General features: G+C 37.4%; 1 protein-coding gene across 1 annotated transcript in view; it reads left to right on the forward strand.

Annotated features, from left to right (window-relative positions):
* LOC307170480 (uncharacterized protein) overlaps positions 1–26,933 on the forward strand; it is a 154,942-nt gene that overhangs the window by 22,952 nt on the left and 105,057 nt on the right. Inside the window, exons 3-5 of the mRNA XM_079891600.1 lie at positions 7,525–9,486; positions 24,316–24,486; positions 24,858–25,031. Coding sequence (XP_079747726.1) covers positions 7,525–9,486; positions 24,316–24,486; positions 24,858–25,031 — 2,307 coding nt within the window. The remainder of the gene's footprint in view (positions 1–7,524; positions 9,487–24,315; positions 24,487–24,857; positions 25,032–26,933) is intronic.

Genomic DNA, 26,933 nt, shown 5'->3' on the forward strand with positions numbered 1-26,933 from the left:
TTTAGCCATTTGCTTTATATCAAACCAGAATGCTTACACTCTTCTATGACCTTATAATTATGGTCATTGTGAGCACAATCTGTAGCTTCAAAAGTTTATAAGTAACGTTACGCATATTTAATGAGATATTGCCTAATTTGCATATTTTATTTTATTTTTAAGACAAAGTGTAATAAAAAAATTATTTCTCTTAATATGAAGATTAAACTGGTAGAAATGTATGAGGATATCTATTAAGGAAAAAAAAAGTCCCATTCACCTGTAGTGTGATAATAGTGTCACAGGTTGTGGTCATTTTCAGGACTTTCGTCCCGGGTAGAGATTTTGGCACACATCCCACGTTGTTCTATGGGGTCATATTAGTCTATAACAGTTGAGATATTCTCCGCTAAATGAAGTGCATACAAATCTTACCCAGGACCTCTACTATAGGCCCTTTTTAAACTTCTGCCCAGCCCCCCTAAAAAATATTTGATTAATACATTTTTGATCGCTTCAGTCCCCTTTTAAAAAACTCATTTGAAACGGCGGAAAGCTGCGTCAAGTTTCGGCTCCTCCCCTTATCTGAGTCTGCTTGGATTTAGCGCATTTTTCAATCTGCAGGGGCGCCGAGCAGAGCGAACATCAGAGAGTACAAGATGTGTCGTGAGTGCATTTATTGATAGATTGCTATGATATTACAGTACATCTGCATCGGTGCAGTTCTTTGTCATAAATGCATTGCAGTTTACATAATGTAATTACTAGAGCATTGGGAGCAACACAGGACGGTTCGGTTTCTCATCCGAGCGCGAATTTTAGCAGCACGACCATAGACTGTAAGAGCACGACTGACGCTTCAGTTTACGGTCAAGTGCGAGTTAAGAATAAGTAGCTAAACTAAACATTTTATATTTGACAGTTTTTTAGGTCATGAATGTTAAACGAATGACAAAAATAATTAGAAAACTAATAAACTTTTGTCTAATAACGTGTAATTATGTCTTTGTGAGGGGACAAGAAACATTAACAAAGCCGTTTTCATAGGCACAAGATTAATAATGCATGTGTCTACATGTTGAGAATTAATATAATACAATTTGTAGCCTTCAGTAAATTAAAAAAGGTCAGCTTTAGGAGGGGAAGAGACAGGGCAAGATCAGGAGACTGAGGGAAAAAGACAGAGTAATGGAGATGAGGAGAGAGCAGGTTTTAAATCTATTTCTTATCTTTTTTTGGCCTTCAAATGTCTTGAAATGCACATATCAGAGAAATAAAAATGTTTAACCCCATAACAACTTCAAATGTATGACCTCTTTGATTATAAAGCCCTGTCTACGGCCATATATTAGGCCTAGATCAATAATGAATGTGTACATATTGTGAATGAATTTAATAAACTTAGTTACCTAGCTTTCCTGGTAGCTTTGTCTGAGAAAATGATTCATGAATCAACCTATCAGTTGACCCTATGTTTACTTTCTTCACTGACAAACAAAAATGAAAAGCCTATATCAGTCAAAGCTCAGCTTTAGGAGGGGAAAAGAGACAGAGCAAGATAAAAACAAAGAGAAAAAGAGTGTGATGGTTTTAAAGCTATTGTTATCCAATTTTTTTGGCCTTCAAAACATCTTAAAGGGGTCATATAATGGTACATGCACTTTTACAAGTTGATTGTACTGAGATGTGCATTGGCAGTGCCTGTACACAACCATCATAAAATGATAAAAATCCATCCAGTGGTTTTTTAAAAATCTTCTTATACGTTTCCATCCATCTCAAATCAAGCCGTTCGACCTAGTGACGTCACACGGTCGGACACCCCTCCCACGATGGTTGATTGACAGCAGTGTTTCAACACAGACCCCGCCCTCGCGCGTGAGCGAGCTGTCAATCATAGCCCGCGCGGACCGGCGCGTCATTGTTGTGATAGCTGGAGCACTGCAGAATGGCATCTAAGCGATTGTGGTGTTCTGTTCTTCGGTGCAATAACGAATACCGCAGTCATGTTGATGTTCCTAAAACCATACAGCTGAAGACGCAGTGGCTGAGTTTGTTCTCGAATGGAATATTCCCCACGATCAACGTCAATGCTTTCATGTTTGCGCGAATCATTTCACACACCAGACTTTACAAATGAGGTCAGTATAAAGCTGTTTTTGCTAATAAGCTGCTCCTGAAAGTATCGTACCAACTATTCGTGTTCTTGCTGCACCTCCAGAAGAACTGAAGTGAGTGTAACGTTTTATTAACCTTTATATTAATCTTTATAGTAATCTTTGCAAATCGCTACGCTTCACGATGAATGCGGCTAAGGTTTACACTCAGGTACATTACAGCATGTTTTCTATGTACGATGTTCTCAATAATTCATAATCCCACGTTTATAATGAACAACGCGTTATGGTTATTGTGTTATTATTTTAAACGGTGTATGCACAGAACAGAGGGGCGGGGTGAGCAAAGCTCATTATCATTTAAAGACACACGCACTCAAACGGCATGCTGAAAACAGAGCTGTTTTTGACCAGGTAAAATGTGTGTTTTCTTACAATACTAATGAGAATTTTTAATTAAAGTATATTACAAACTTTTAATTTAGACCCTAAAGAATCATATTAGCTTGTACAAAAATGGCATTATATGACCCCTTTATGTAGATCAGAGAAATCAAAATTTCTCGGGTGAGCATGCCCCCGAACCCCCCTAAATAACTCACATTCGGGACCTCAGTGATTATAAAACCCTGCCATATGCATGTTACTGGATGAATGAATGAAATTAGTTAATAATGAGCATTAGACCATAAACTAACTTTTTTTTTTTTAAATCATACCCTCATTTGGGGCTGAGCCCCCCTAAAATGAAAATCCTAGAATCGCCCCTGGCTGTGAAAGAAAGGAAGGTGCGCTGGATGTATGCAGCAGCGGCACAATAATCGATTCATGTTGCTTTTGAGGGCCCTAACCAGTTAAACTATCAGATGCCTGCTGAAAATCATCTGTATGACCTCTGAAATTAAAGCTTAGAACTAGGAAGGTCAGTTCGACTAAAGGAGAAACGGCAATTGGGAAATATTTGCAAAATGCTCCAATAATAACTTGTCACTCCTAAAAATCAACATCAGAGGTTCTCAAACTTCTCAGAAAAATTACTGTCAATCAAATCCAAACCTATTCAATTATATTTCAGCATAAAGCAAATATTACTCTTGATCCGCCACTCTTTTTGTTTGCAAAAATCAAAATTGAGGTTACGGTGAGGCACTTTACAATTGAAGATTTTTTTTTTTTTAAAGAAAAGAGTGAAGAGTGTAAATTAATTTTTGTGGTAATGAACATTATCTCACAAATGTTGATTGAACTTCAATTTTACTGAACCCAGAATTTTCCTTTACTGTAATCAACATGCACAGTCAAGTTTATGGTAACACTTTATTTCGACGGTCCACTTTATGGCGCTTTTCCACTGTATGATACGGCTCAGTACGGCCCACTTTTGGGGGGTTTCCACTGTGTAAAGTTCCTAGTACCTGGTACTTTTTTATTACCACCTCGGTTGAGGTTCCAAGCGAGCCGTACCGAGACTAAAATGTGACGTGTACACACTGCAGATCACTAATTTGGTCAGAGAGGATCTTCACTGCAGCGTCATTGGATTTGCGACACGAGACACCAAACCCGCCAGATTTAAATAGTCAGCAACAGCCACCGCAGGATCATTTGTCTGCACAACTTTTTTAAAAGACTTGCTTTAAACGACCATCGCACGCAACCTAAAAAAAAAAAAAGTGTGTATCGTGGCCATTAGACGAGGAGGCGGCACAACTATAACGATCAGTCTATAATCCCACCCATATTACCGATTTATGTTTCTGCCGGTGCCCACACTCCATACACAAAAACTGTTGAGGACATGTCCCACCCGCAAGTTACGCCTATGTTACCAACCAAACAAAAGCACATTCTCTCCATGAGTGTTGTCATGAGTCGCGCTCTCGCTGATATCTGCTGATCCGTAGTGGTTCACAAAAAAATCAATAAATACTAGGGCTGTCAATCGATTAAAAAATTGATTGTCAATTTTTTTGAAAAATTGATGATTGTCATGAGTTAACTCACGATTAATCGCATTTTTTTTATTTGTTCTAAATGTACCTTAAATTAATACTTTCAAGTTTGTAATACTCTAATCAACATGGGCATGGATAAATATGGATGCTTTATGCAAATGTATGTTTATTATTGAAACCATAGTCAACATAGAGCATGAAGACGAGACATGTTTCAAAGGTCATAGATGTTTTTCAAAGAACTTGTTCATGTCTATTAGACACATGTAGAAAGAACAAAGTAATACCAGGTTCCCATTACTTCTCTTTCTTTGCACTGAGCAATTCACTAACACAAACATGTTTAGATTTTTGCATGACAGGGCAGCTCTTCTGAAAATGCTAAATGCACATTTATTATTTATTATTACATTAGTTTGTCTCTCTCTATGCCATTTTGATGAAGCTAAATTCTCAATAAAACAGTTTTCATTGGTATATTTTACTGTTTCTGTTGCCGGTGGTACCGGTAGATTCTCAGAAACTAAATATGGTTTGGGCGCTTTTTTGAAGGGAAAAAAATTGCTAAAGGGGTCTGCAGTGTCGCTAAGTTGGCAACACTGTGTATCTCCATTTCTCCAACTAGGTGTTGGGCCACGGGTCAAACAGAAAATACGCGCTGCGTTAATCGCGCGTTAAAAAAATTAGTGCCGTTAATATGATTTTGCGTTAACGCGTTATTAACGCGCTAACTTTGACAGCACTAATAAATACCTATTTACAATAAGCACTTAACTCAAAAATAACTATTAAATAATACAATAACTTGAGAACTGGCTGACTAAAATCAACTTGAAAATGCTATCTATGCATTACTTGGATGCGCTCTCGACATTTGTCATTAAAATAACGCCATAGACACAGCCTCAAATAAACTATAAAATGGTGGAGATAATCGTATCTGAAAACTGCAATAGATTTTTTATTGGTTAAAATCAATACAATATATCTTATATTTTTTTAGTGGCTGCTTCACAGGATTGGCTCCTATGATCACTTAGAAGCGGTGCTAAACTGCAGTGGAAAAGCAAACAGAACCAAAAAATAAAGAGAGCTGAGTTGTGCCGAGCCGAGTCATACCACGCAGTGAAAAAGTGCCTTTAGACGTTCTACTAACTATAAGTAAATCGCAACAACATGTCAACTAACTCTAGGTAGAGTATTAGTAGACTGTAAGTAGACTGTTAGGTTAGGGTAAGGTGTTAAGAGTTCGGGCTAGTAGAATAAGTTGACATGTAATTGTAAAGTCGCAGATATTTATTTATTTATTTTGATCATCAAAATAAAGTGTTAGCAGATATTAAACTGACAGTCTACTTATACTCTAATGACTTGTAGTTCACATGTAGTTGCAAAGTAACTTCTGGTTAGTAGAATGTCTAAAGTGAACCATTGAAATAGTTACCACAGTTTATTTGTTTAGCACTTTTTAGAATATAAACTGTTTAAAAGCAGCTTAACAGAAGATGTATGTATCATATATGCACAAAACAGCGTAATTAGTTTGATTAATGGCAATATTATTTGAGGTTCAGATGAATGATGTTGCTATCAGTGAGGAGTCTGATCAGAGCAGCATCTAAAACTTCTCTAGGCCGACAGAGCTGATGATATTGATCAAACGCTGCTGTCTGAGATTATCGTTATGTTGAGGGTCTAAACACTGTCAAACTGTGGTGCAGTGAAGGTGAACTCAGATCTGCAGTTGTAGTTTTAATAATAGTATTTATCTAATATTAACTGGAGTATGTTTTTCTGGCTGCCTCTGGAATCTCACTCTCTATTCAGAGCCATTTGCTCTTTATGCATAGTATATGATTGCAGAATAAATACATGTTTTTTATTGAATATTGATGGATCAATACATTTTGTATTCTTATACATGTATGAGGCAGCAATAACCTTTAAGCCTTTTACCCCTGACTATCCAGAGTCTGGGTAAAAAAAAAAAAAAAAAACTCACCAGGATGAGGCAAAAGGCCCCCAGTATTGATACAACTTTAGCAATAAAGTAATGTGTTTTGCATAATATCGAAGTTAGTACTTGTTCAAAACAATCACTTTAGTTCTGTTTATTTTAATAAATAAAGTAAATGCATTTTTGTTTAATAATATACTGTCATTAAAATGAAACTGTTCATTATAAAAACCATAGACTGTAAAAAAAGATGGATGACGCCCCTTCGCTCTCTTCCATTGATGAGAACTGAAGCCGCCAGTGTCCCGATATGGCGCTGACATATTGGATCTTGAGTCTGCGCAGTAGTGATTTCGGGACCAGACCTGCGCAGTAGTGAGCAGGAAGTAAAGCCGCGAAATCAACGCTCCGCCCTCACTCTCGCAGAATGCACTCAGGGAGAGTGGATTCTGCATTCTTTTTTAAAAATTGATTGCAGTACGACAAGAGGCTTGTTAAAATAAAGTAAATACAATCTCCTCAGTCCTCCGAAGATCCCGAAAAAGATGTCCATTGGTGCTTCAGTGACTACTTCGCTCAGAGAACCTGTCAATCACAGCTGTCAATCATGACGTTATACCACCGGATCACGTAACTAACTAAAAACCAACTTATTTTTGAAACAGACACTTGAAGTTACATCAGTGTGATAAAAACGACAGCAAATGAAAGAAACCACCTTTGGAATAAAGATATTTGAAGTGTAATTTAATTGTTTAGTTGGTCTCACGTCCCGTTGAATAACACGGGGAGGCGGGGCTTATGACCTATACTAGGACCAGTCACCGGGGGGCGATCAAGACGTTTAGGCTTCATTTTCAGGGCTTGTGCGGCACGCTTGATAAAAACACAGAAAAATATTTAAAAACTAAAGATTCTGAAAGTTTTGAAGGAGATCCCATAAAAAATTATATTGGCTTTACAGTAGTAACAATAATTGTGATATTTTATTATACGATTAATATATATAAATTTTTAAATATAATGTTTCATTATAAATATGATGATTATCTCTAAGTTGGACACCCAACTTAATACGATATTTACCATCTGAATCAAACCATGTCATGTCAATAAATGGAAAAGTAAGCCAGCTGTTTATTATCATGTTAATTATTTTTGCCTTTAGCTTCAACAGCAAACTTTATATATTCTTCAGAATAACTGTTGATTTAAGTATCATCCGTCGCCATTTACAAGTAAATCAATTACATGTAATCATTTCACATGAACACTGCTTTTTCTTCCGTGTTTCTGTGATATTTTAAAATAATGGTTTCTGTTAAATCTGGTCACGAATTTTAACCACCTTTCTCTTTTATTCAAACATTTTGACTACTGAAATATTGATGTCTCATTACTTTTAGAACTATAAAGGATCTCCATGTGTGATATTAGGAAGTCAGTTTCTACATGTGGTATAGTATGTTTTTTTATATTTATTTTTGTGTCTCTGTTCATCTTAATGTGTTTTCAGTGGTGTGAGAGCTGACCAGATCAGAGATGTGTCCTGTCAGACCAGCACATCCTCCTCCTGTCAGAAACACATCAGTCATCATGACACAGAAGCAGCCCTGCAGCTCGATTCTCACCAGCCAGTGCATGATGATCTGCAGAGAGTCAAAGACCAGCACAAAACCAGCATGAAGAACAAGTATGAGAGCTTATTTGAGGGAATCAAACTACAAGAGAATCAGACCCTCCTGAACAGGATTTACACACAGCTGTACATCATAGAGGGAGAGAGTGAAGGAGTGAATGAAGAACATGAGGTGCTACAGATGGAGAAAAGTTACAAGACACTCCAAGACACTCCAATCAACTGCAATGACATCTTTGATCCTTCACCTGAACTAGGATATGAGGAGAAGAGAAGAGAGAAGAAAGACAAAATCAAGACTGTTCTTACTAAAGGCATCGCTGGAATTGGAAAAACCGTCTCTGTGCAGAAGTTCATTCTGGACTGGGCCGAGGGAAAAGCCAATCAGGATGTAGATTTCATGTTTGTGCTTCCATTTAGAGAGCTGAACTTGATTAAAGATCGTCAGTACAGTCTTCAGAGACTTCTGCTGGACTTTCACCCTGAACTTCAAGATCTGGACTCAAAGATTTATGATGAATGTACAGTTGTGTTCATCTTTGATGGTCTGGATGAGAGCAGAATTACACTGATGTTTTCAGACAGTGAGAAAGTTTCTGATGTGACTGAGTCTTCATCAGTGGGTGTGTTGATGTCAAACCTCATGAAAGGAGATCTGCTTCCCTCTGCTCTCATCTGGATCACCACCAGACCAGCAGCAGCCAATCAGATCCCCTCCAAATACATCAACCGTGTGACAGAAATTCAGGGATTCAATGACCCTCAGAAGGAGGAATATTTCAGGAAGAGAATCAGTGATGAGGATCAAGCCAGCAGAATCATCTCACACATCAGAAGAGCAAGAAGCCTCCACATCATGTGTCACATACCCGTCTTCTGCTGGATCTCATCCACTGTGCTTCAAAACATCCTGAAACAAGATCTCAGTGTAGAAATCCCTCAAACTCTGACTGAAATGTACATACACTTCCTCCTCATTCAGACTAGCATGAGGAACCAAAAGTATGAAGAGAGAGATCCAGAGAATCTCCTGCAGTCCAACAGAGAAGTGATTGTGAAACTTGCTGAACTGGCTTTCAATCAGCTGATGAAGGGCAATGTGATGTTCTATGAGGAGGACCTGATTGAGAGCGGCATAGACGTCACTGACGCCTCAGTGTATTCTGGGATTTGCACTGAGATCTTTAGGGAGGAATCTGTGATTTATCACAGGAAGGTTTACAGCTTTGTACATCTCAGCTTTCAGGAGTTTTTTGCAGCTCTGTATGTGTTTCTCTGTTATTTACACAAAAACAGTGAAGTTCTGAAAATGTTCCTGACAGGAAAGTCCAGAACTCAGTGTGAGATTGTTTCTCTGGATGTGTTTCTGAAGGGAGCAATGAATAAAGCCTTGAAGAGTAAAAATGGACACCTGGATCTTTTCCTTCGATTCCTTCATGGCATCTCACTGAAGTCCAATCAGAGACTCTTACAGGATCTGCTGATTCACACATATAACAAACCAAAGAGCAGAAAGAAAATAATCCAAAACCTTAAAAAACATGAAAACACAGAAAGTCCAGAAGACAATGTCAGCCCTGAAAGATGGATGAATCTGTGTCACTGCTTGATTGAGATGAAGGATAGTTCTCTTGTTGACGAAATGCAGGCATTTTTACAATCTGATACAAATAACAAAAACCTTTCTCTTGCACAATGTTCAACTTTGGCAAACATGATCCTGATGTCAGAAAAGGTGATGGATGAGTTTGACCTTAAAAAGTACAACATCCAATCTTCACAGGGTCAAGAGGGTCAAAGGAGACTGTTACCTGCTCTGAGGAACTGCAGACAAGCTCTGTGAGTGTGAAAATATGATCATAATATCAACTGATTTGAAATATGAACATAATACCTCTCATGTAGGCTAATAGTTTTGCTAAATGCACTGTAATGGCTTTTTCATTTACATAAATTTGAAGTGTCTACAGATTAAAATATTTAAAATAAATATTTTAATTTGTAATTATAATTGAAATCCAAGTCATTACATTTCTGAAGTTTTAAAAGCTTAATGTTCTTCAGCAATTACAGTCTTTTCAGCCATTGAATTTACATGACTTTTCCATTGTTCATAATTTACTGGATAAGGATTAAGCAATTGAGAAAAATATATTAATTTTCCTGGTCTAGAAATCACACTTTTAAAATTAGGCTACCTCATATACAGTATCTAGTTGCGGTGAGGATGTATTAAAATAAGAAATATCTTGATTTAGGTCAGTGGGTTTCAATCCCAGCACTGTACATTTTTGATGTCTCTCTTATCTAACAAACATATTAGAGGTCTTGGAGTCTTTACTAACTAGCTGATGAGTTGAATTTGAAAATGTGCCGTGCTGTGGGTACTCCAGGAACAGGATTGAGCAGAAACTGAGCCTACTAGTCCGGGCCTTAATGCTATGGTACTCTAACCGTGATAAGAGCACTGAAAATGTTATGTGGCTTGGATGGCTTGAGTCCTTATAGTGTAATTTACTACAGCTTAGAACACGGCTCAACCATTCAGAATCAAGGTTCAGAACTATCTGTCTTATAACTAATTATTGACATACAAGAGGGCTTTTCACACTTGAAATTTACTCGTGGTCATTGTAAACCTTTACACTTATCATAATTTACCCTGGGTTAACAATTAATGCTGGGTATTTATAAACTGATGTTTCATGCTGTACACTCCTAAACCATCGGTTAATGTTCTTATTTGCATATTTGCGGTGTTAGATTCATTGATTTCACGAACGCTGCATGCAACCTGTTTACATGAAGACTCTTGCATTGCGCATCCTCATATTATATTGCCAAGTACTATCAAGTTTTTTTTCTCTATATGGACTTTTTGGACAGTAAAGTTAATAATGAAAAGGTATCTTCTTCACTCCAATTGGCTAGTTTTCTGTTGCCATTTAAAATGTTTCCCATTAAACGCTGAAATAACTGTTTACACACCGCTCATGGTGCATCCGCAATTGCGTACTGTCGAGTAGGCACTACATTTGAATTAGAATTTCCTTCGCAACCATTAAAAATGTATGATATATATAATATATAGTATGAATTAGGGCTGCACGATATTGGAAAAAACGTACATTACGATATTTAGTTTTTCTCCGATATATATTGCAATATATAAATAAACAATTTCACCAGTTGATTTGAATAGCTCTATTTGAATAGAATTAATCAGTCTAGAATAATTGGGGTGATTTTGTAGGGAAGTGAATCTGCATAGAAAATAATAATTTATGAGCAATAGAAGTAAGATACAATAGAAGAAAGATACAAATGAAATGAGCAGTGCTTTGTTTTTCAGGTAAATCTAACAGTATTCAGGTACAGAAATTGAATAATCAAATGTAAAAATAACAGTCTTCAATGTATAAATGAAATATAACTAATATAATTAATTACCGTAATGAATACAATTTATCTTTGTTAAAGCTACAAAAGTAATTTTCTCTTTCTTTTTTGTTGTTTGATCACCATTGGTATCACAAACAGCTGCGGATACATTAAGCTGCTGTTCCTTTAAGATGAATGCCTGTACCTAATATAAATGACACTCATCCGTTTACTTTCTCAATTGTTTACAGCACACGACCGACTGTGTTTACGAGGATACTCTCCGAGACGGACATTTTAACTTAATTTTACGTGCACGTGTCCGTTTAAGATCGAAATAAAGAGAAAGGGAACTGAATTCGGTGTTCATGTGCTGTCTGCGTGGCTTTGTGTGTGTGCAAAGAAAATGGCACGCGAGTCCTCTTGCGCTTGATGCCTGACTCAACTTAAAAACATGCACATTATAAACTTTCACTCTATGATGGTTAAATTTAGCAAATAATCCAAGGCTATCCATCAATCCATGTCTATTGCCGATGCGCACATTGCGATATCAATGCTGAAACGATACATTGTGTAGCCCTAGTATGAACGTGTTTAGTATGAATGGAATCCGGACGTACTACATCCGCCATGTTGTCATTATTATATGACCTACAAGCGTCAGTTACGTTGCTTCACTGCCATTCATAAAACATCTTCCTTGGCCTCATGTCCAGCTTATGCGCACTTCAGAAACTTGACAGAAGTTGTAGGTTATGCGGTGACTTTTCGCTGACTGTTTTTCAAATACTTTGTATTCAGACATACTGCTCTGAACGTACAGCATTCTATATATTAAATTATATTGTAGTTAATTTATTGGGTCCGAGTCCACCTTTGTCGAGTCCGAGTCAAATCCAAGTCCTTAACAGTCGAGTCCAAGTCCGAGTCCAAAGAGGACAGAGTCGGACTTTAGTCCGAGTCCTTAAAGGGATAGTTCACTTTGAAATAAAATTTTGGTATGTTTTAGCTTACCTCAAGGGCATCCAAGATGTAGGTGACTTTTTTTCCACAGTAGTTTCAATTTTGATATTTTTAGGTCAAACCGTTCTTGTCTGTCAGTCATATAATGCAGGTCTATGGTCACTATCTCAAAGAGCATGCACAGAGTCCAAATTAAACAATGCCCCATCATAAGTACACATCAGTGGCGGATCTAGAAAATTTTACATGGGGGGGCAAAGGGGTGGCAAGAGGTCTTGGCAGGGTGGCAGGGGTAGACGGTACATGGGAATCCCTATATATGAATTGCTTTAACAAAACAAACACAAAAACACTTTTTAACTACAGTAGTTATTGTTTAATCATGCCCTTACACACTACAACGGTTTTTAATGCACAACAGGAATGGCTGGTTTCATTGCTGTGATATCTGAGAGGAATTGGATTTAGGATTGCTTAGCTAATCAAATGATCGATCTCCTAACTGGCACTGTATTGTGAGTTGTAACGTAATGTCGGTGTAACGGCACCCATCAGTAAAATTATGGATTATGGGGCGGTTCTAAGGGCATTGGATATTCGGTGCTTCAGCCCAAACTAAAATTGGGTATTTTTATTTAAAGGAATTAATTAATCATAAAAGTGATTTAAGTGAAAAAGAAAGAAAAAGAAAGTCTTGTTGTATTAGTGAAATAATTGTAACTATTTGCAACTTATTTATTATTTTTAATTAAACATGCATTCTCTCTAAATGAATCAAGGAAATTATAGCATATTTTCAATTCAAAACGGCAAAATTTAATAAAAAAGAAAGAAAGAAAAAAAAGTTGAGTAATTTTCGTCACCGGATAGTGTCGGTAGTTGAACTTTTCCATTGTAAAAGAGTCAAATATAAAAAAATGATCTACTTACATTTTACCAGGCATTCGTTAACTTCTTTAACGTTAATCATTTTGATATTGATGAGCTGGACTGCTGAACTTTTAGTCTTCCTAACAACAAACAGAGCGTTGCGTAGGCCTAATGTAGTGCATCAGAGCAGCATCAATAATAATATCAAGTGAATCTCTTATTTGCATCTTAAGTTTATTGCCAATAATAATGACAGATTTGGAGTCAAACACGAACGTGAACTCATGAGCTCACGCAAAACACATCTTCAGCACAGAGACTCATTTAAACGCCTCTGATTGGCCGATGTGATTAACAGACATGTCTCTGATTGGCTACAACAATGCTCAACACTGCAAAAGCACGTCAAAAGTACCTTTATGCAAAGGGAAAAATATAGCCTAAATAAAAATGTAATATGCACTGTTCATGATTAGGTAATCGCGGCCGCTGTAATCTTATTCACATTTGTTTTTCTGATTAATTGTTTTGCTCTATGAGAAAGACAATTTAACAAAATATTCGGGGCTTTAATAAAAACATTCTGTTTCTCTCTCTGGCTCTACCCAGCCCTAGCGCCGCCCATCAATATTTTATATTTTTTTATTAAGCTGTTCTTGTCTTTACTTAAATCAAAATAAGGCTAATCAAAGGGAAGAGTGCTCTTACAAATCACGAGGGAGCGATTTTTGACCGCTGATTTTGGCTAACGTAATAGACTCGCTGTTTTTGCTGATGCTGAATCGTCTTTAGCATACAATACATTCATTACAAATGTAACTGTAAGTTAAACGTGTGTTTAAACTACACCTGGGGAAACTCACTTCACCTTCAGAGGCTCTGTCCGGGGCAGCTCAGTCTAGTCGAGTTGCAGGGCCACCACACCGCAGCAGACTCGCTGTGTGTGAGCTAGACTGAGCGCGAACGCCGCTCTGCACGTTTGAATCAGGGACGTAACTAAGTATTTGAGGGGCAGAGGGGAGGGTCGAAAAATACATTTAAAATTAAAAATTAAATTGTTCACTTTTGGTAAATGTATTAGACATAGTGGCGGGTTGTTTTTGTAAGTAAAGTTTTTGGATCATCAAAGTTAGGGGGGCAGCTGGGGGGGCAAGGCTCTAGAGTGGGGGGGCACCTGCCCCCCCTTGCCCCCCTGTAGATCCGCCCATGGTACACATTGATGGCCTAAGACACGAAACGAGCGGTTTGTGTGAGAAAACGAACAGTATTTATATTGTTTTTACCTCTTGTACAAATCCGAGATCACGTCCGGCGCTTTCCGGCGCTTCGCAGACTAAGCCAGAACGCGCGCACGCATCACACACCAGGAAGCGCGCGTGCCCTCAGATCACTTGGACGTGGTTGTGTAGAGGTAAAAACGATATAAATACTGTTCGTTTTCTCACACAAACCGCTCGTTTCGTGTCTTAGGCAATCAATGTGTACTTACGATGGGGAATTGTTTAAATTGGACTTCTCTGTGCATGCTCTTTGAGGTGGTGACCATAGACCTGCATAATATGACTGACAGACAAGAACGGTTTGACCTAAAAATATCAAAATTGAAACTACTGCGGAAAAAAAGACACCTACATCTTGGATGCCCTTGAGGTAAGCTAAAACATACCAAAATTTTATTTCAAAGTGAACTATCCCTTTAACGTCCGAGTCGAGTCCGGCCGAGTCCACAAAAATTGTAATAATTTGAAATTGACCTTTAACAAAGACCTGCCCCTCTTAGTTACTGTTGCTACGTCCGACAAGCCATTCCGTACTCACACCACACATCATGTACACAGTAAAAAATACATTGCAGAGCAAAGAGGACACTGACAATGCGCCAACAGACAAGACAGAGCAGGTTAATTTTGGTGTGAAATAATGTCTCAGTAATTTCAAACATGACTGACACTTTAATGTGTAGCGCCTCAGTTCAAGCAGCACGTGAACTGATTATCTCTTCTAGTTATAGCACAAATTAAACATGAATGAACATCAAAACTGCAAAAAGAAATCAATACACACCATTTTTCAAGTCCACTAGACTTTAATCTACCAACTGGTTTGGTTTGTTTGTTAGACAAAAATGGCTGATATTTGCATTATGATTGGTCAGGTTGCCTCTCAATCAAATTCCGGTGAAAGGTCTCAACACTGAGCTCTTAAATTAATATTTTAACCCTTACAAAATGATTGCAATGTATAGTTGCAGTCATACGTTTACCTATTATACATCTTTCAGAATCTGCAAAGTAATGCTAAAGAATGCTACAAAATGCATTAAGAGCTAGGGGCAAACTTTTGAGCAAGATGATAGTGATGTTTAAATTTTCTTATTTTGTTTTACATGCTAATATCTTATTTAGCCTCTGAAGGGCAGGACTAAATTAATTAATTAACTTTTAAACAAAATAAGAACAATTTACACGAACAATCAAGTTCAAAAGTTGAACCCCCTGGCTCTTAACGGATGCTTCCTTCTTGAGCATCACTAAATGTTTGCAGCGTTTGTTATAGTTGTGTACGAGTCCCTCAGTTGTCACCAGTGTGAAAAAATGGATCTCACAATCATAGTCACTGCTAGTAAGGAGTCAAATATGCAGAAGGTTCTGGAAAAGCAAAGAATGTGCAGGAACGGAGGGATTTTTTTCTAAAGACCATTGGGCAATTTAACTGTTCGCGACAAACAAGGGACTCATGAACAACCATTACAAAAACCTAGGGGTGTAACGATTCATCAACTAAATCGATGTATCGATTTATATTCCTATGATCCAACTACATCGATCTGTACTCGGCATTTGGCCTTCCGGACGACATATATCGATCTAACATCGTTTTAAAAGGTAATGAATCGATTGTATCGATACTAGGAAATAACGCATTAGATTTAAGCATGTCAGACTTTATATGGATGTTTTTTCTTAGTACTTTTAATTATAAAGGCGTTAAACGTTACTCGATTCAGTCTGCCTATCTGTGACTATCAGCAGCGCAAAGACAACATGCAGTGCAAAGCCTCTCACCTCAGAAAAACGGACTTTCCTGTTCTCTCAGCCGCTATACTGCAAACTCTTCAATTGCACGCGCAGATGCGGCGGAGCGTGCTGTAGGCCTATATCGCTTCACTATAAAGCACAAAATAAACTACAAGCATGCAATGTCGTTACGTTTTAAATTTAAACGTGTTGTCCAGATTCAGTATCTGCGGTCAGATGATGTTGTCAGGCTATATGTCTGTCATTATTCTATCATTATTTTCATAACTTGTAACGAAATAAAGTCTCTCACCTCAGAAAAATGAAATTTCATGTCCTGTCACCGTGCACTCTTTAATTGCACGCGCAAATGCGCCGGCGCACACTGTATGACTTCACTAAAGCGCAAAAGAAATACGAGCATGCAACGTCGTAAATTAGTAAGTTACAAAATAAAAATAAAAGTAAAATACCAATAAATTACGTTATTGGTACGTCATGTGTGTTGCTATTTATCAGGAGCAGTTTCCATGTTTCTTTACCAGTTAAGTATTGTGTATCACCATGGTAGCCTAATTCTTGTTTGTTTATATGACTGTGGTGGCTCATACCAAGATTGTATTAACAAAAACTAGTTTGGGACTGCTATTTAATAGCTTAACCTCGCAGTGCCTATACTTTTTATCAGTATTTGTCATATTCTTACCTTTTTTTTACAGAACTTGTAAAAACAGAACTTGGGGACAGAACTTGTGTGTCAACAATTTTTGTGTAAACAAATGTATTATAATAGGCATATATTATTCCTAAAAAGGTGGGTCGCGGCTTGATGACCATGGGGAAATGTGGATCCCATGGCCAAACTATTCAAAACATCATTCAATGTTGTGATAATCGTAATTAATAATCACAATTTCAAGGGAATAATCGACAATTATAAATTTTTTGTCATAATCATGCAGCCCTACTTTATTCAAATAAAATGTGAATGCATTTGAAATTAATTGTTGTTCACTTGTTTGTTTATATCCATAATTAATTGATACCTGATTCCCTTACAAGAATTTTTGGCTAAAAAGTCACTGAATCGATTTCAAGTCACTGAATCGTTTCAGATCGTATCGTTCTAAATGAACCAATATCGTCCTTGAATCATATCGACAACCACGAATCGCGATACGAATCGAATCGTTGTTAAAACGAATCGTTACACCCCTACAAAAAACAAAACAAAAAAACAGTTGTGGATCATTCAGGTAATGACACACAATATTAAAAATCAAGCCTATGTAAATTGTCTTGTATTTTGTGTTTGTATTTTGTCTTGTGGACTAGGCTATTGAACATCTGTTATGTGAAAAAGCTTTTTCAGGGCAGTACTAAATAGAATCAATGTTTTGATACTTCTTATTAAAAAAACAAACAAAAAAAAACAATTTCTATAACGTTCTGTTACATTCTGCAAGGTGTTTTGTAAACGTATGACTAAAGTGTAAATGTAACAAAAATCATAACATTATTAGAAGCCATAATGTTGCTATGGTTACTATGTCAATCATCGCAATTTCATGACTCACAGGACTAAAACTTAGCGGATTCACTCCCACATTTTATCATTTGCAGTTATCACTTACAGTGTGAACATAACCACTGGTCCTCTAGAAGCATGAAAAACAAAACTATTATTTAGATCGTCAATAGGGCTCCCTTTTAACCCTCTGGGGACCAAGCTGTTTTTGGGGTCCTTGAGATGTTCTGACATGCCTTGACATTTGTGCTTTTTTCAGTTATTTATAAACATGTTAATGGCAAAGGTGTAAATTCACTCTATATAGCACAAACAGGGCTACCATAATATGCGAGCAACGTGTATGTAGATGTTTGTATTTTTAAGAGAATAATGTTTATGCGTGGTTATTGAAAAAAATTAAAATGAAAGTTGCTGAATTAAGACCACAAAACACATATTAAATATGTGTCCACAAGACTTTTGACTAATTGATGTTGTCCCTTTGAGTTCTAGCTTCAAAATGATGTAAAAATAGTCTTGCTTTATCGTTCACAAAAAAAAATACATTGATTTAAATGGTGTAAAACAGGTTTTGCTTGGAAAGCCAATATGCGAGGGGGAGGAGTAGTTTACACCTTAGATTATGAATGTCCCACCCACTCTGTATAATGAGCCATTCACTCAGGTGTGAAACTGACTGAGCCACAATGCAAGGACAAAAGATGTATTTAGAAGAAGACTTATATTGACCATTTAAGATTTCGCTTACATCTCTCTTGTAAATATGTTTTGCTATTTTATTCAAAATGTTACAATTACAACAATAATTACAATTTCAACAATATTTCAAGTGTACTCTTTCTTTGTAAAAAAAAAAAAAAAAAAAGATTATAGGCCTACATTTTATCATGTATTCATTAGTTTGAATATAGCCAACATTGGAACATCTAACATCTTAGTCTATGAATTTATTTTTGACAAAAATAGTATTTTTTTTGCAGTTTAATACGTTGCTTATACAAATACATTTTATTTCAACATATTGTCGATTTTTACTCATCTCAGTAGGCTATAGCAAAGCAGTTTATTCTTTCACACACAGACGCGCGATTCATATTTAGGCTAAACAGTCTTTACAAATATGTCCCCTTCATTCATCTCACAGAAAGGCGAGTCATATTATAGAAATGCGATTCATCTTTTTGCGGTTTACATAGGCCTACACTAACGTTATTCCATAACGTTATTCCACACGTGAGAAAAGAAAACAGCCTACCTCACTCCTCAGCGGAATCTGCTCCTCATTTCAGGAGATATTGCTCCTCATCAGCACTGTTCTGAGGAATATTTTCTCCATAAGGTAGGCTATGTCTCACTCGCGAGGAGTCGCGACGCGCTTTGTTTACAGCTGATGTGGGCGTTTCACAGCTCTGAAATAGTTCTCAGAATTTGCGTTTGAATAGCACGCGCTCTCCGGGGAGTGGTCACATTACTGTGAATGAGCTCCTAATGAGCTCGACAGGAGTCGCTCTCTTTTTATACAGATTACAGAAGCTGAGAATATTTGTTTTTTATATAAATGACTTCATTTAAAAGATGCGATCTCAAGCTTTATGCCCGTGGGTCTGTTTGCCTGTTTGACTGAATTTTCGCGGAGTTTCAAATGGGAGTTTACTGACAGAGAGAAGGCAGAAATCGCATCATGTTAATTTTTCTTTATTTGTCAAAAAGCAAAACACTTTATTTTTATTGTGAGTATACAGAAAAAAAATAGAAACTGAACAGGATCGATTGATGTATTACACGAAAATGAAAGATCAAAATTAACAGAGCATTTAGTGTTTATTTTCATTGCTAAAAAAAAAAAACGAGCAAAACGCGCGGGCGCGTTTGTGGTCCCCAGAGGGTTAAGCTATCACTTACTTTCCGCGTTCTGCGCACTCACTAAAACTCTCGTCAGAAACACTGAAGTTGTCTGCACAAACCACATTTTTTCACAAACCACGCATAAACGTCATTATCTCAAAACTACAAACTTTTACATACATGCTGCTGACATATTATTGTAGCAGAGTTTGTGCTGAATAAAGTGTAATCAGACTTTAGCCATGAAAATGTCACAAGTAACAGAAATTAGCACAAATGTCAGAGCATGTCAGAACACCTCCAGGGCCAGAAAACACCTCAGACCCCAGAGGGTTAACCCATTTAGCAAAAGTGGTTAGTAAGATTTAGCCTTAAAGGGCACCTATTATGACCCTTTTTACAAGATGTAAAATAAGTATCTGATGTCCCCAGAGTATGTATGTGAAGTTTTAGCTCAAAATACCCAACAGATATTTTTTTTACAGCATATTTAAATTGTCATTTTTTGGGGCTCAGAAAAACGCGCCGTTTTAGTGTGTATCCTTTTAAATGCAAATTAACTGCTGCTGCCGGCCCAAAAGGCGGAGCCTCACGAGCTCGCGCTCAGAGCCAGGACAATCTCATCTGATAATATCAGAACAGAAACTCTCAGTAGCGGTGTTCATTTTGACTCGGAGTCGGACAATAATGCCCACAGAGCCAGAGAATATATGCTGTATAGAGATATCACAGGTATAGTTTAGTTTAATTATGGTTATAACTAATTTGTCATCTGCTTTTATCCACTATTAATAGCTACAAGCCTGCTGTAGCAGACCTCGTTCGAATGATGACCAAAATATACTGATGAGTTCAATTAAGTTTATTTTACATGACACAAAAGATGAAGCGTTAGTTTTACTCCAGAAAATCACTGTATGAGCAGCTAAATAAACACAGTATAAGATGTGAGCATTTAAGTCTTATCCAAAACTCTCTCTCTCCCTTTCATTAGCATGGAACATACACAGCGAAGTAGACAAAAAACTCGTTACAACTAACAGTAAACAAATATATACACACCTTTTCAGTCTGTGCTTAATAAACTGGCAGGGGCGCAGATAGGATTTTTTAACTGGGGGGGACCAAGCTGTCAGCAAATGACTTAAACTCAATTCATTATTTTGCGTAATTTGGGCTTTAACTAGTGCTCAAGTAGTAACTTTGCGTAATTTGGGCTAATAATTTGTATGGCTGTGTATCACCAACAATGTCACGATACGATACGCATTTCGATACTAAAGCCACGATACGATACGTATCACGATATGGATATGAATTTCAGAGTTTAGTAACAGTAATATATGTTTATTGTATAACCTAGGGTGACCATATTCCAGGACATGTCCGGCCGGGGTTTCGAGATCGCCCAAAATATCCGGGATACGGATATAAATGATCCCGGGCATTTTGGCCGATCTCGAAATCCTGGCCAAACATGTCCTGGTTAAACAGGACGTATGGTCACCCTAGTATAACCAGTGTTATAACAGTTGTGATCACTGAAAAACTATTTAGTTTTTGTCATAAAAAAACAGAGTTAAATGAAATAAACTTGTAACAAAAAACCTTAAAATGGCTCTTCCTTCAGTAGCGCAAATAAATACAATAGAATAAAGATAGCCTACCAATAAAGAGAAAACTTTTTGAATAGGTCTAGCACTAGTATTCAGAAATAGGCTACTAGAAACTGAATAATCAAATGCAAAATAACTCTGGGTAGTATTTTAGTCCTGACTAAATTAAATACATAGGCAATTAATCCAAATTCTTCAAATTAAAACTATCTTTTGTTGTTTTGACAACAATATTAATGACAGACACATTATGGCTTCTGTCACTTTAAGACCTAGTGCACGGATCCTGATTTCATTATACTGTCCCATCATGCGTTTTATGCTGAAGACATAACCGACTGTGTTTAGAGGATACTCAACAAGACCGAAATGTTTGACATAATTTTGCGTGTTTTTGTTTGTTAAAGTGATATAATCTGCGAAAAATAACTTTTGTTACTCGCGAGCTGTTTGTGAGCGCGTCGAGTATAAACGCCTCGTCCGTTTGCGGAGGTGCTCGTGCAGGCAGCGGAGACTCGCGCTGCGGAGCCAGACTTCACGCTCTTTGTGAAATTGCGTCTCGCAGAAAGTTTTAAAATGACTGATCTGATTGTATAGTCTGTGTGGATTAATTTACTCATACAATCTACATGCTAAAGTGCAGGAATGATTAAAATTATGCGCAATACCCGCGCCGAAATTCGAGCCCTGAATTGGCTACATAAGCACAACAGTATCGATACGGAAGCTGCTGTATCGATACGCGCATCGTCAGGAGTTCATGACGATGTATCGTTGTATCGATATTCTGAGCACAGCCCTAATAATTTGCATTAAAAGCCATTGGGGGATTCTTATTTGAAATCATGGATAAACAACAATGACCTGATCGCCACTAGCAATGATCAGACTGTTATTTGACTAGTATGCCAATCACCCACCAAAACTTCATGTCTTCATGTCTTCAGCAAAGTATGTTTTATTTAAACATTTGCTTATCTCAGCATACAAAGTCTATCATTATGAACAAAAAAGCAAAGAACCTATGTGCAAATAATAATAATACTAATTGTTTGGTTTGTGAAAAAAAGAGGTGATTGTTTTTTGTCTCTTCATTGCCTTTATGTGGCATTTATACAGTCGTTTTTTTTTTCAGTTCAGAACATCACCGGCTCAGCTCAGAAATAGGGGCTGTTTACACCTGGCCACTTCATGCGTTTTCTGTGATCGGATAGCTATCCGATCGTGAAAAGACCAGGTGTAAATGCCCTCTGAAACACATTTGAGACAGATTTGAATCCGATCGCTCAAACCACTTCAGGAGGAGGTCTGGGTCACATTCCAGACGAAACTGGACAAGTGTAAATGCATCTGGTTGTTGAAACCACATATGTCAATTTTACTCCTCCCAAAAATGCTAAAAAAAATAAACGTGTGAGAGTGTGTTATAGGCTATATGTAATGTTATAGCCAGATATGACGACCCTACTGCAACACGCATCACCTCAGATGAGCATCTATTCATTAAGCCAACGTGCAAACTATCGCCAAACACACAACCATCATCATTATAAGTAAAGAAATGAAATGATCTTACCAGGGCTGTTGCCACTCTCTCTTATTGCGGTCTTTAATTTTGAAATTTTAGCTGATGATCCATAAAATGCAGCTCATATTGGTTACTTTCGGAGACGTGATCACCATTAAATCTGCATATAGCGCGGGAACTGAAGATCGGATTTAAATCCGTTTTGCAAAAACACATTTATGTATAGTGTATACACATAATGTATAGCGAAAACACTGATTAATCCCGTTTTACCGATTTTTGTCGCCTTTCGTAGGGGTAGTGAGGGCGGGGGACGGATCGGGTCACTATGAATCTGGGGGGGTCATGTCCCCCCCGTCCCCAGTGCCATCTGCGCGCCTGTAAACTGTTACACTGTAAATCCGTAAAACTACTCGATGAGCTGTCATAAAGTGCGCGCTCTCACTTTAATTTCTGCCGTGATCAGTAACGTTAGGCCTGTCGCTCCGGAGAGTGTAAGCTGGATCACGAACAGTTGGTACAGATCCATCCTCAAGTAACAACGAGAGTAAATGAAGACTGCTATGTTCATTCTTACATCCAACAACAAAACACCTCAATCGTTTAGGAGACATTCTTGTCTACAGCTGCTCAAGCATCGAAACAATGGAGGACTGTGTCCCACTCCCTCAGGGCGGGTCTATGCTCAAACTGCAGTGTCAATCAACAGTTGTGGGAGGGGCCTGTGCAATTCTACGTCACATTGCATAGAATCTTAGAACAGCTCATTCTGAGACGGTGCTTATGATTTATTGAGATTGTAAAAAAAACACTGGGTGGATTTTTATCATTCTAGGGTGGTTTTGCTCACACACTGCCAACACACATTTATGTTCAAACACCATGTAAAAGTGAATTTTGCATAATAGGTGCCCTTTAATAAGCCACGTATCTCACGTAAATACAGTCAATTATGGCTCAAGTGAACATAAACTGCTGGGTTAAAACCGGATGTGTGTCAGTATATTAGAAGCATTCTGTCTTAAAGTGACAGCAGCCTAGAATGCGGCAGCCTGTGTCATTAATGTCAATCAAACAACAGAAGATGTTAAATAAATGTGTACATGTTAAATAAACCTACAGTAGTTTATTAAATTTGTATCACTGTCGTATTTTTCCTATTGTTTGTCATTTGCTTTGTTCTTTTTTTATGTAACAAAAATAAAATAACTATAGGATATCATTATCATGAAATAAAATGTATCAGATCATGAAATAAGTTTTTGGTCATATTGCCCACCCCTAGTGGATGCTGCTTAAATGTGCTACACAAAGTTTCGGTGAAAGTTTGTCAAGTGAAGTTGTGATAGGGGTTGCCTGTCCATCCCATCTTGTATGCCGCCAAGAGAAATCTGGTTACCGTACACACGCAACATCTAACAGCTGGTGCATCAGACAGTTTGAGTAAAAATGGATGAAACGACTGTGGTTCAGCAACAACAACATCATACCTTGGTTCTTTAAAACAGCAAAAAAACAATGTTATTTGCATATCGAGTAGAAACAAAGCAACCTCGGCATCCGTTTTCAGGCCTTGGTAGCACTTTATTTTTGAGTCCTTTTCCTCTTGTACATACAATGTACTTATTACATAAACTAATTAATATGTTATAATAGTAATTACAATAACTGGGTACTAACTAGGTACTAACCATGAACCTAAACCTAACCTTAACCCATGCAGTTACCTTATATTACCCAGTACTTTCTAAAGTAAGTACACTGTAACAACATGTAAGTGCATGTAATGTAAAATAAAAGTGCAACCCAGGCCTTCCCGCTCTCTAACGTCTCTCCAGTACGCAAAAGCTTCTCCATTATTAACAAGATCTTGACTGATCATAACCTTTTAACAAGAGTCCTCTCTTTTTTCAGATTAACAGCCTGTAATCTCACTTATCAGCACTGTGAAGTTGTGGCTTCAGTTCTACAGTCATCAAACTCCTTGAGAGAGCTGGACCTGAGTAACAATCACCTGCAGGATTCAGGACAGAAGCTACTCTGTGCTGGACTGAAGAGTCCAAACTGTCAACTCAACATACTGAGGTTTGAATTTGACTTTCATTCATTAATTAATGTTAATAATAATGTGTGCTTTAAATAAATTTTATACTATGGGGGGCTGTTGAATGCATGAATCTGATTGGTTGATGAATAGGGGTGGTTGAAAAAAAAATCAATCCTACAGTTTTGAACTAAACAATTTTTTTTGGATCAATTAGACTTTACATGTTTTCAACATTGCACCCTTAAGTAATTAACTTTACACACAGACACAACACATTACTTTGTGTGGCAGAAACAACTCAATTGAGTGAAAGTAACTCAGGTGAATACACATTAGTGTAACATAGTTAAAATAGTTTATATATTGTATATACTATATTGTAATATATTAACACAATATATTATTTCAGATTAGCAGCCTGTAATCTAATTGATCAGCACTGTGAAGTTGTGGCTTCAGTTCTACAATCATCAAACTCACCCCTGAGAGAGCTGGACCTGAGTAACAATGACCTGCAGGATTCAGGAGTGAAGTTGCTCTCTGCTGGACTGAAGAATCCAAACTGTCAACTCAACATTTTGAGGTACTTAGAAGTTTTATGTATATAGACTTCATTGTACATTACAATACATTTACACACCCACACACACATTGCAAACACATAAGGATACATATAGCCACATTATCCAAAGTACATGTTAAATAGATATGTATTTAGCTGAGTCTTGAAGGTAGCCATAGATGAGATATAATGAAGTGTAAGGGCTAGTGAATTCCATAATTTAGGAGCATTAGCACTAAATGAACTTCCACCTACAGTGGACAAAAACCCCCCAAAAAAACAAGTTCAGCTGATCTAAGGGACCGGGCAGGGTGGTAGGAGTAAACTAGATCAGATGGATATGGAGGTGCATGACCATTTAATATCTTAAATGTTAGAAGTAATATCTTAACGTGAATACGTGATGCCACGGGTAACCAGTGATGAGCAGAGGAGTAATGTGAGCAGAATGTCTGGTTGATGTGAGAACATACTGTAATCGATTGATGCATGAATTAAGGTGTCAGCATCAACTAGAGAAGATCGAAGATGTGCAATATTACGAAAATGGAAAAAAATAGTTTTTAACAACAGAAGAAATATGAGAGCAAAAAGAGTTGAGTCAAATACAACACCAAGGTTACGGATGGATGAAGAAGGCTTAACATGAACTCCATCAATATCAAAGGACCGGTCCATCCTTTTGACTGAGGCAGCAGAGCCAATCATCAATATTTCAGTTGTGTTATTATTTAACTTGAGGAAATTCGGGGATATCCAATGCTTGATATCCCTGATACATGTAGTAAGTGAGTCGGGCAGGGATGCTCTATTAGAGCTGGTGGTGAGGAAAATTTGAATGTCATCAGCATAGCAATAAGGTCCATGCATGTATATGAGGTCACCAAGTGGATATATATAAATGATGAACAGTAGTGGGCCAAGAACTGAACCTTAAAGAACACCCTGTGTAAGCGGAGCAGTGACAGATCTATACCCTTGTATAGTGATATAATACTTTCTGTCGCTGATGTAGGAAATGATCCAGGAAAGAGCTGAACCAGTGATGCCGATATCACTAAGGCGATAGATGAGTATTTAATGGGAGACTGTGTCAAATGCAGCACTTGTTTATTAACCCTGAATCCATGGACAGAAGAATGTCATTAACCACCCAATGAAGAGCAGTTTCAGTGCTATGAGATGGGTGAAATCCTGACTGAAAAGGTTCAAAAAGACCATTAGGATCTAAGTATGATCTCAGTTGTGAAGCCACAACTTTTTCAAGTATTTTGCTTAAGAATGGTAAATTAGATATTAGATATAAGCTGGCAGGATGTGGAATTAGACTTCATAATTAGATCACTTATGGCAGCAGAGGTAGTCAGAGTGAAAGCAGAGAGAGTTTGTTGAATGAGCTGAATCAGCTTACATCAAATGAACATTTGCGTCACTTTGGTGTCTTTGGTAATGGATTCATTTTGTCTGAAAATAATTGAGAAAAGCTATTCACAAGCACTCCAGAGCCAGAAATAACATGTTGTGGTGGATTAGTGAGATTGTTAACTATAGCAAAGAGTGATTTGGGCCTGCACATGGAATTCTTAAAAGTACAGTTGTTACTCAACCAGAATAATACGCCATTCCAGCGGCGGTAAAATTGGGGATGTGTATTTGCTGCCTTTTACCGCTAAGTGGCGCTATAATCACAGACTTTGAAAAGTGTCAGTTTATTATCTCTATTACGTAATCTGACGCTGCGCTGTGGCTCATTGAGAGCGATTGAGAGCTGGTAGCAGATAAATTCAAGTGAACCATTGTAGTTGGTTCACTTGAATTCATAATCCCAATACTGAAATTACAATACAACTTTAGAACTGAAACAAATGTAGGCTTCTATTATTGCATGAAATTTAAGCAAAGTAGGCTAAATGTTAACATTGT

Source organism: Squalius cephalus, assembly GCF_949319135.1.
Source record: "Squalius cephalus genome assembly, chromosome: 1".
Lineage (NCBI taxonomy): Eukaryota > Metazoa > Chordata > Actinopteri > Cypriniformes > Leuciscidae > Squalius > Squalius cephalus.